Source organism: Mercurialis annua, linkage group LG3, assembly GCF_937616625.2.
Source record: "Mercurialis annua linkage group LG3, ddMerAnnu1.2, whole genome shotgun sequence".
Lineage (NCBI taxonomy): Eukaryota > Viridiplantae > Streptophyta > Magnoliopsida > Malpighiales > Euphorbiaceae > Mercurialis > Mercurialis annua.
Genome location: NC_065572.1, coordinates 51411303 through 51423410, shown reverse-complemented (window position 1 = coordinate 51423410; position 12108 = coordinate 51411303). Strand labels below are relative to the sequence as shown.

General features: G+C 31.9%; 1 protein-coding gene across 1 annotated transcript; it reads left to right on the top strand.

Moving 5' to 3' along the window:
- Nucleotides 1-2546: 2546 nt before the first annotated feature.
- Nucleotides 2547-5051, top strand: LOC126672595 (uncharacterized). Its single transcript, XM_050366549.1, has 6 exons — nt 2547-3066; nt 3198-3896; nt 4060-4280; nt 4390-4539; nt 4601-4676; nt 4822-5051. Exons 1-6 carry the CDS (start codon nt 2547-2549, stop codon nt 5049-5051), a joined length of 1896 nt encoding a protein of 631 aa, XP_050222506.1.
- The last annotated feature ends 7057 nt before the right edge of the window (nt 5052-12108 follow it).

Sequence of the window (12108 nt, the reverse complement as noted above, 5' to 3'; positions counted from 1 at the left end):
AAGAAAGAATATGAATAAAGAATTGTTGAATTAGTTGAATTTGAGGGAAATTTTATCAATAATAAAAAGTTTATCACCAAGAAAATTAGAAGATAAGACAACTTTATAATGTTTATAAACCCTACCTTAGATCTCTGTTTCTTCATTGATTCGTTGATAAAGGTTTTAATAAATGGTATGTTATCATTGATTAGTTTTTAAATATATTAATATATTGTGTGACAGTGACACCAATGGTTTTATATGGGTAGATGGTTTAGTGTTAGTTTGATAAAAGGTAGATGTAATATTTATTATACATCTATGCTCACACACCATCTAAAATGTGAGTTATGTCCATGCAAGTGAAACATTTGTATCCTATATTAATATAAGATCATAGGATCTGAAAAAATTGAGAACGTGCCTCACACTTTAAGTTTTTTCTCAGATGAGAAGAAACGTTGAAGGGCTTTCTGCCCAAGAAGAACAATCCGGCATACAGAATACACATGAATGCCAAATGACTTCTCTGTCAGTAAGAAAGATTCAGATGGGAACTTTTCTTCTAATACACTCAAGCGACGTTTTGGTTCTTCAAAAAAACCAACTTTACAATTTCATATTTCCCAATATAATCAGGTCTTTTTTCTTCTGAAACTTACAATGGCTTCATCTTCTTCTACCTTCTCTCAAACCCATCATCTAGATTCCATTTCTGAGCTTACTGAAAAAACAAAAAAAAATGACTGTATCAGATCCTGTAATAAACCTTCAGGCTGATAATAGTGCTGTTCATGCAAGATATCAGTGGATATTAGTGGGGAAAATTCTAACCAAAAAAAGCTTCACTGTCAAAGAGCTGCAAGGATGGGTGCAAAGAGAATGGCAACCTAAGGGTTCTGTTCTTGTTGAAGCAAACCACTATAACATTTTCACTTTTGCTTTCCAGGATAAAACAGATCATGATAAGGTCTTACTCAAGAGGCCGTGGAATGTTATGCATCAACATATGGTGGTTACAGAATGGACGTCACATAAAGCTCTCAGGCATATCAACTTCAAAATCACCACTTTCTGGGTCCAGATGCATGGGTTACCCAGGAACCTCATTACAGAAGCTAATGCCATTAAGCTTGCATCCTTATTCCATAAATTCCTGGAGATTGATATGGATATATCAAATCCTATTTGGAGGCAGCAGTTCTTACGCATCAAAGTGGAAATTCTCACATACCGACCCTTTCTCAAAGGTTGGATGAGCAATAAAGGCACACCACAGGCTTTCTGGACTGACTTCAAATATGAAAATTTTCCAGATATTTTCTACTACTGTGGAAGGATGGGGCATCTTATTAGGGCATGCAGATACATGATTGATAATGAAGAACAAGGTTTTTTCATGCATCCACGCGAAGCTCTGCCTTTTGGTCCTCAAATGGGGGCTGCTGCTATGTTACACAGTTCAGTAGTTGTTAACAAAGGAAACTATGAAGCACATTTTGTTCAAGATCACCGTGTACATCCACAGTTCAGACAGGTTCCAGCTCCGGTAAGGCCATCAACTCCATCTATTGTTTTGTCTCAAACTACACAAGATAGGGTTTGCATGCAAGAGGAACCCTCCAAACCCCATCATGAGAAAGAAGTGGAAAACACCAACAACGCAGCAAAATCTATGTCAGAGACTCCATGCAACTCTTCTTCTGACATTATTACTCCAGGTGTGCTTTCAAAAGGTTTGACCTTACCTGCTACGCCTCCACTTTTTACCTTTGGTGCATCTCATGAAACAAATGGCATTACCCAAACAACAATTGTGACAAAAGCTATGATAGATTTTCAACAAAAACTCCTTGTAAATCCTGTGCTTTCTACCACCTCCCATACAAAATATACACTGGACCAAACCGCCACATCAACAGGCCCATTCAAAAGCCCAAAACCCATTTTCCTACCCCCACATCTTATCCATCTCTTAAGCCCACATCTTAAACACAAATTCCTCAAGGCTGGACCTATTATGCTTTTAAATGAACCTGAGCAAGTGGAAGTCTGTTTAGACCTTTTGTATAGGAATGAACCACTTAATCCTAAAGTTGCGGTTAACAGGGATACCAAATACAGCGAGGAAATAGCTAGTCTTTTCCAGGAAGTATGTGTGGAGGATTACTCTCTTAATGCTGTAATTGGATCCAAATTTCTAGGCATACAGAATCCAGGTTCACATGCTGATTCTTCATCAAAAAAAAGAAATGGAAACAGGTTCTCCGAGATACTTCATCAGTTGTCAGCAGGGGTACTTCAAATGCCTCTATATCTGCAAAAGGAAAGAGGAAGATGGATTGGGTTCTGGCTCAAGATCGCGGCGAGGCAAAACATTTCAAGGCTCAGCATTATCATCGACAACAGACACTTCCATTACCTGCTTTCTTTCAACCTTCCAACTTTTCAATGGAACAGGAAATCAATATGCATGCACTGGAGTCTGATATTGATGAAGACTTTGATCCAAATATTTTTCTGCAGGATTTGGAGACTAGCCCTAAAGGGTCTCCGGGATAGTCATGAGGATCCTGTTCTGGAATTGTCAGGGGTTGGGGAACCCCCTGACAATTCAACAATTGCAGGCTTTATGCAAGCAACATTCTCCAGACATGATAATCCTTGTTGAAACTAAAAACCAGGTAAATAAAATCATCTCCTTGAAGAAGCGACTTCGATTCCAATCTCATTTTGCTATAGACCCGATAGGCCTTTCTGGTGGCATGTCTATTTTGTGGAATCATGATCTTGAATTGTCAATCCAACAATATGATAGTTTTTATATTGTTACATCCTTAGTAGATCATACAAGCTTTAGTTTTGATGTAGTTAGTTGCTACCTTAGTACAAAACAGTCTACTCGTGATGGACAATTACAGGCCTTGCAGCTTCTTAGATCAAAACTTCAAGGAGACTTTATTTTTGTAGGCGACTTCAATGACATCCTATGTCAATGTGATAAACAAGGAGGTCTGCCTTATGATCCCATACACCATGTAATCTTTCATGATTTTGTAAATGCTATGAATATGGTTGATTTGGGTTATTCTGGAAACAAATTACTTGGAGCAACCAAAGATCCCATCCTGATTTGATTCGGGTGAGATTAGATAGATGTTTTGCTAGTATTAATTGGACTCAACACTATCTTCATGCGAAACTTCAACATTTAGAAGATATTGGGTCTGATCACTGCCCGTTATTGCATAACACTAACTCACATCTACCCAAGCCAAAAGCTCAGTTCCATTTTGATAAACAATGGGTTCAAATACAAGCCATTACAACAATAGTAGAATCCACTTGGTCACAATCAATAGAGGGTTCTCGGATGTATCAAATTTTCCAGAAACTGAAATTATGCAGACACAAGATAGTTGAATGGAACATGCAACATCGGGTTAATGCAAACATTAAGATAAAAACGCTAACTGCAGCAATCCAGCAAGCAAAAATGGTGTCAAATATGCACATTAATTGGCCCTATGTTAAAAACCTTGAATACAATCTTTACAAAGCAAGGCAAGAAGAATACTACTGGCGTCAAAAATCACGCCAAACTTGGCTGCAGCAGGAAGACAAAAATACCCGGTTCTTCCATGCAACAACTTTACAGAGAAGACGTCGGAATACCATTTCAGGAATATTTGATACATCCAATTACTGGCATACAGATCCACTGGAGATAAATAATGTCATCCTTAATCATTTCAAGCAACAATTCACATCTGCGCAACCTCACCAAAATCCAGAGGTATTCAATCAACTCCCAAATGCACTTTCATTTCAAATGAATACTTCTTTATGCCGGCCAATAACTGATGCGGATATTGAAAATGCGATTTTCACCATAAACCCTAATAAGGCACCTGGTAGTGATGGTTTCACATCATTTTTTTCCATCATTATTGGAACACTATCAAAGCAGACATTTCACAATCCATAATTGTTTTAGAGGAGGTCATCCTTTAAGGAGTTTTAACCATACGGTCATCGCCTTAATTCCAAAAATTAAAACTCCTACTCATGTTTCAGAATACCGCCCAATTAGTCTATGCTCAGTCTATTACAAAATAATTTCTAAGATTTTAACAGCTAGACTACAACATATTACACCACTTATCATATCCCAACAACAGAATGCTTTTACAAAGGGTAGGTCGATAGCGAACAATATTTTGCTTGCCCATGAAATTATTCATTATCTAAAAACAAAAAACCAAGGGAACTCCTACTACATGGCTGTTAAACTTCATGTTAGTAAGGCATATGACACCTTAGAATGGAGTTACATCAAAGCAATGTTGGAATAATAGGGTTTTCATCCTCTATTTGTGACATGGATTATGGAGTGTATCACTACAGTCTCATACTCTATTAGGATTAATGGAACAAGCCATGGATTCTTTTTTTCCGTCTCGTGGTATTCGCCAGGGAGACCCATTATCTCCATTACTATATATTCTCTGTTCAGAAGGGTTGACTCACATCATCAGATCTGCAGTGGCATCTAAGGTATTAACAGGGATCAAATTAAACCCCTATTGTCCGGTTATTACTCATCTCTTATTTGCAGATGATACTATTATATTCTCTCAAGCAACCCTTCAAGATATTGCAGCTATACAATAATTGCTTAACCAGTATGGAATGTATAGTGGCCAATTTATTAATTACGGTAAATCTTCGGTTATATTCAGTGCTAATGTGGACTCGAATCAGAAAACCCTTTTTTCAAATATGCTTCATATCCCACAGAATGCTACACATGAAAAATACCTGGGTCTCCCTTTCCAGATTCTTCGATCAAAAAATCACACTTTTTCAGGTATTATCTCAACGATATCAGCGAAACTAGCTACTTGGAAGAGCCATTTTCTATCTTCCGCGGGCAAAGAAATCTTAATCAAAGCAGTCGCATCAGCGATTCCTATATATGCATTGATGAGTTTCAGGCTGCCAAAATCCCTCTGTCTTCGTATCTAGCAGCTAATTCGCTACTTCTGGTGGGGTCAACAACAAGATGAGAGGAAAGTTTGTTGGATTGCTTGGACAAAAATGTGTACAAGTAAATGGGCAGGAGGATTAGGGTTCAAAGATTTAGAAGCGTTTAATCAGGCATTGCTGGCAAAACAATTATGGCGTATCATGGAAAACCCAGAATCCCTAATATATAAGGTTTACCAAGCTAAATACTTCAAAAACTCTTCCATTTTAATGGGCAAGCTAGGTAGTCGCCCTTCGTGGGGATGGCGTAGCCTGTGTTGGGGGAAGGAAATCTTACAAAAAGGGATGCGATGGCATATCAATAGTGGCACTTCAATCAATTGTTTCGACGACCCATGGATTCCACATGAATATCCATTTATCCCAAGACCAAATCCTATCATACATGACACTCCCCTTTTAGTAACTGATCTGATTAATCATGGTAATAGATCATGGAACCAGGATATGATCAAGAAACATTTTCACAAGGAGGATGCTCTTAAAATCCTATCTATACCTCTACCTAATTGGCCATATAATGACAAACTTGTTTAGCATTACCAGAGTCAGGGGAAATACACGGTCAAATCAGGATACTACATAGCGCTGAATTCAGGATACAAACCATATCAATCTCATTCCACAGCTTCAGAAGCCAGATTGGAAACTTCTATGGAGTCTTAAAATCCCAAACAAAATCAATGTTTTCATATGGAAATGTTTACATGAAGGCTTGCCTACAGGAGTTGCACTACAGACTCGGCTCAAATATCCCTCCTCTTGCTGTTTCTGTGATCAACAGGAAACCCTAATCCATATGCTGTTTACCTGTCCAAGGGCAAAACAAATATGGTTCATCTCACCACTCCATTACAAAACCTCTGTCTCTCCATTTCGGTTCTTCTATCAGATGTGGTTGCAAACAGTTAAAGATCTTCAAGAATTAGATGGTAACGACTTATATATCCATCTTTTCTGCTATTTACTGTGGCATATCTGGAAGTCTCGCAATGCAAAAATCTTTCAACAAAGTCAACTGAGCTCCGAAGACATTATATCAAGTTGTTTGCGGGAACATGAAGAATTTCAACTCAGCCAGCAGGAACACAATTCAACATTGCCACACACTGTATTGGTAGACATAAATTTACAAACAACTTCTGTGATTCCCCAAGGTTTTATCAGACTCAATTATGATGCGGCAGTTGATACAAAAGGGGAAAATGGCTTCATAGGAGTTGTCGCTGTCGACTGGAAGCTTCATAGGAAGGGGAAGTTCTCAGCCACATTTCGTTATATCTGGGATCCTGTCATTCTCAAAATGCTAGCTTTACGTGAGGCGTTAAACTGAGCAATCAGTAAAGGCTGGACAAGTGTTATTTTTGAAGGAGACGCACTGCAAGTATCCAACATCATCAACACCAGAAACTGCACCAATGGTTCATACCAGGGTATTTGTGAAGATATATGGCATCTACTACGATCCTTCACGATGGCACGAGTTCAGTATACACCAAGAAACAATAATGAGGAGGCACATCAATGGGCTCAGCAGGTTAAAAGACAATACCAGACAACAAGGCCATAACATTTCCAAACGTTTTCAAATCAGGGTTCATTATGTTTCTTTCCTAGTTATTTGTTTGGTTATATTGCTTTGATGTCCCACCATATTGCTTTGTACTTAACAAGCCTTTTAATATACATACCTCAGTTAAAAAAAAAAAGATGTAAGATTTATTATTTACACTGAGACTGTTTTTGTTTTCAGACAATTAATTTTGTCTCATGTTTCCATTTCGTACTTAATTAGCTGGAACAGTTATATGAAAGTCATGTCTTGATTAAATTTAATATTTTGATGCGCAAGTTTTGAGACTTGTAAAAGTTGTAAATTAATTTTAACTAGGTCGATGCCCGCGCGTTGCGCGGGTAAAACTAAATAAATTAATATTTTAATTTAAAAATTTCAATTCATGTAATATCCTTTTAACTTTTAACTTGGAGCCTTTTTTAATTTAGTTATTGAATTAGTTGATAAAAGATAGAGTGTTTAATTTAATTAATTAATTTTATTTTATTTATTTAAATAAATCTAAAATCAAATATAATTTACTGGTTGGATTTAAAAAGTTACTTCATTTCTGCAACTTTTATTAACTTAAAATTATTTAATTTGTTAATATAAATAAAATTTTATAATATTCTAATTAAACACAATTTAAATTTAATGACTATATATAAAAAGACATTTGCATTCAACGACGAAAAAATAATGTTGATATAATATCACTCTTCAATATTTATAGCCATAAAGTTTTAAAAATTCTATTAGTTTATACTTTAAATAATGACATTATAATTTAAATTTTTAAAAATATTTCATTTCTTAATTCATATTATATATAGCATGAAAAAAGATTGGAGACTTGAATAAAAACTTTTCAAATTTCACAACTAATTACAAATGTCATTAAAACCATTCAAATTAATAACCATGAAGTTTTGAAAATTATAGCAATTTTAAATTTTGACTAATAAAATTTAATTTGTCATGTTTCATAACATGTAAATTTTGATACTCTGTAAAACTTTTTAAATTTCATAATTAATTTTTTGACTAATGTAATGTTATTTTATATATTTGTAATATTTAATTAATATGCCATTTTAAATAAAATTTAATAAATTACATGTAATAAACTAAAATAAAATATATTAACCATGAATTTTTAAAATTTCCTCATTTATATAACTTACAGTAAAGCTAAATTCAATTATAAAATAGTATTTGATTTCATAATTTGGATGCGCTATGTTCAACTGAAATTCGATGGTCGGATCCTTTATTGTGCAAGCCTTCTTTCGAGAACAAGAAGAGGACATTCTCAAGCAGGATTAATATTATTGATATATAAAAACTCTTAAAATTTTATAACTTATAAATATTAATAAAAACTCTTCAAATTTCATAATTCATACATATATTTTGATAGTTAAGATTCATTACATCTTCCGTTAAAAAAAAATTCGTTACATTGCAAATAATTAAAATTTTGGAATAAATATCAGTGGAATAAAATTATTATATATTCAAATTATTCATATAATTTTTCAACCTAATTGTATTGCGTATGTTTCAATTTGAACAAAAAATTTTAATTTTAGTAATATTATCCTAATTTTATTTTTTAGTTGCAATCCTTTCAAAATTTGTTCTAATCAATTTAATTGTTTCAATATTCAGTTGAATTTATATACTTAATCCATTATTAGGAAAAATCATTCATAATTTCAAAATTTAACTTATAATATAAAATATTCGAAAATAACATTAAATCTAATTCTAAATTCTCTAACTTTCGGTGGTTGAAGTAAAAATAAAATAGGTTTGAAGCTAATGATGAAAAAATAAATAAAGCAAATAGGTATTAAATTGAGATGAAATATTAAAAATATTAAATTAGTTGAAAAAATAGATAAATTTACAACAAAATTATCAGATTTGGATAGTATTACAAAAATTAAAAAGTTTCGTTTAAATTGCAAATACATTCAAAGCTTCATATCCTTTTATAATTAAGCCTAATTTTCTACATACCTCTTATATATGAAAAGAAAATCTATTTGCATGTATAAATTGCATAAATGTATATAATCAACTATAAGAAACTAATTAATGGGTTATTGATTCTGGGAGTCATTGTACTTTCCCAAAGTTGCAAAATGGTTACCGAACAATTTTTTGTTCCAAAATGGTCACTGTACTTTGTGATTAGTAACCTCCGGTGATCACCAAATGAAATTCGGTGACATTTGTCCTACGTGGCTTGCTGGAAGCTTACTCACACCTTTCTCTTTGCCATATCATTGTCGATATCACTCTTATTTTTCTATATCATCATCTTCTTCCCTAATTTTTTAAACATTTTCCGGCAAAAAGAAAGGTGTGAGTCAGTTGCCGGCAAGCCACATAGAACAAAAGTCACCGGATTTCATTTAGTGATCGCCGGAAGTTACTAATCACAAAGTACAGTGACCATTTTGGAACAAAAAATTGTTCAGTGACCATTTTGCAACTTTGGGAAAGTACAATGACTCCCAGAATCAATTACCCCTAATTAATATTCGCCCTTGAGAAGAAATTGAAAACCTTGCTTTGGTGAACTGATGGAGTTTTTTATAGCTACCAACAACTGCAATATATAGACATAAGTAAATTGAAAAGAGAAACTGCGTGAAAATAGCCCAATTAGTTATGAAATGTCTTCATTTGCTTCTTTGCTGTCATTTATCAAATTATACTCACTAATATTCAAACGTGCATAATGAGATACTAATTATAAACATTATAATCCTTCATTATCATATAAAAGCTGCAATTCATCGATTGCAAGATATAACATTTGAATAAGAATTTTGATCAAACACTTCATTGCATTTACAGATATCCCAAATTTAATTAAACTCCTTAAACTCTAATTTCCACAAAACTTCTTTTACCAAGCAGATCTACAAGTCATAACAGTGCAAACAATAATATTAGCATCAAAGCTCTCAATACAACACATCTCATTTGAACTCATAATTCTCAATTAATCAACTCACACAAAACTCTCATACTCATAGCCTCGCACAGCTATCGAAGACCCACATTCTTATGCCAAAAAGCTCAAAATGAACACACGTAGAACAAAATTTGCACGCTTTAATTCACCAAAAGAACCACAATGATTTGACTTACAAACCCAAAATTGAACGCATCATAGGTTATGATATATGAGTTCTTTAATCTTGGTATCTTACAAGAAAAAGAAAGATATATATAGAAACAAAAAATAGGAAACAGTTGCCGAAAACTTAACTAAGGAAATTAGAAAGTTTCTATCAAAATAGAAACAGATGAAGAATAATTATAAATGAGGCAGGAAAATTAATTAGCTGGTAAATTGAATGATAGAGAAAGCAATGAATTAGGTGATAAATGAAAAGGTTACCAAAATAATAAATTAGCAGGTAAGTAGAAAGGTTTATACTTTCAGTTTTCAGAAAAACAAATGTCACGACATCATTATTGTAGAGGAGTCCAGATGGATGTATATAAGAGAGACACTTGTCTCAATACTAATTAGTATAGATTTGAAGCTCAGCTTTATAGTATAGTATAGATTAGACTTGACTCTTTCTTAAGTTTGCATTACATAATTAAAATTATGTCTATGAATAATACTCCTTTTGTTCACTTTATGAAATTAACAGAGTATCATCCTTGATTATTGGTAGAATATATTTTTAATGCAAATATCTTTCTAATTCCACCAAAATGGATGAGCTAATACATCTATTATTTTTATATGTAAAAGAAAAAGTTTCCATATATATTGAATTTGTCAAACTATCGCATACCTAATCACACTACTAGAAGTCATATAATTTTAAGATTATATATTAACTATGTCGATGCGCGGATTTGATAATAAAGTTTACAACAAATAATTTTTTATAATATCTTATTTGATACATAAAAAATTTGAAAAGTAAAAAAATTATATAATTCTTTCATTACATGATCATATATATTTGTAAAACTAAAAACACACGTAGAATATGATTCATGCACATCACCACCAAACAAATAAAGAAAAATAATATCATTCGGATATGTTTTCTAACTAAAATATGCGTGCTTTTTTTCTCTTACAATTAGAACATATCAATTGAGCATAAACAATAAAAAATTAACTATAAGTAATTTTATTTTGGCCTAATCACTCAAAAACCCCTCACCTTTAAACTTTTTTTCAATTCCACCCCGACGTTGAAAATTTGTCAATTTTACCCACTTTTGAATTTTCCGTTTTCAATTGTACCCCAATATTTTAATTTTTGTTAATTTTTTTACTTAAATGATGAAATCATTCAATTAGTTAAGTCTAAACATGAAATTAAATTCTTTTTTATTCAAAAAAGTACAAATAAGTCCTTTATTTTTAAAAACTAACTAAAAACCATAATCAAATTAACATTAATTTAAATTCTTAATTAATTTGACTAAATTTAAATAAATTTTAAAAATATACAATCAATATATGCGAGACATAGATAATGTTTTAAACAAATTTCCAAACGCAAAAGACGTTAATTTAATTTTTCAGGATACAATTGAAACACAAAAATGCAAAATAGGGTAAAATTGACAAATTTTCAACATCAAGGTATGATTGAAAAGGGGCTAAAAGGTCAGGGTTTTTTAAGACATTAGGCCTATATAGAAAAATAGTCTTTTCATATTCATAACTTGCAAATATTAATAATATACAAGACTTTTAAGATTTCATAATAAATGACTTTAAAATCTTACAATTAATTAAATTTATAACCAATTCAAAAATAATTGATTTCGTAGTTTGTAACATCAATGATGTATTAAAAAAACTCTTTGAATTTAATTTTTTTATATCACAATCTCTTTAAATTTAATTTTTTATATATCACAATGGATTTAAACTTTTATTTTTAAAATTTAAAATTATCTTTTTAAGAAAATTTCTTTCTTTAAATTTTAATTTCATATTTTAATTTTTTTTTAAATACAATGGAGTTAAACCTTCATCTTTTAAATTTAAAATTATGTTTTTAATCAAATTTCTTTTTTAAATTATCATAATTTAAAAAAAGACTGAAGGTACAAAAAAACTCTCGTAGTTTTTCAAAAAGTACAAGACAATCCTTTAACTCTTTTTGGGTACAAATCGACCCATTAATATTTTTTTGAACAAAAACACCCTTCCGTCCAAAATCTCCGTTAACTGCTGACGTGGCACATAAAAAAAATTCAAAAACATTCTTAATGTTTAAAAAACATTTATTAATTTCATACTTATAAATTTGTTTAGCACATTTCACCCTCTTCTTCATTTGAATATCAAAAATTATATAATATTTAAAATTAAAACATTTATTAAAATAAATCGAAACACAATTAAACAAATTGAAATCTAATTAAATATTTCGGAACTCGATTAAATCAATCGAAACACAATAGAACACTTTGAAACTAATAAAAACACATCGAAACCCAATTAAAGTTTATTT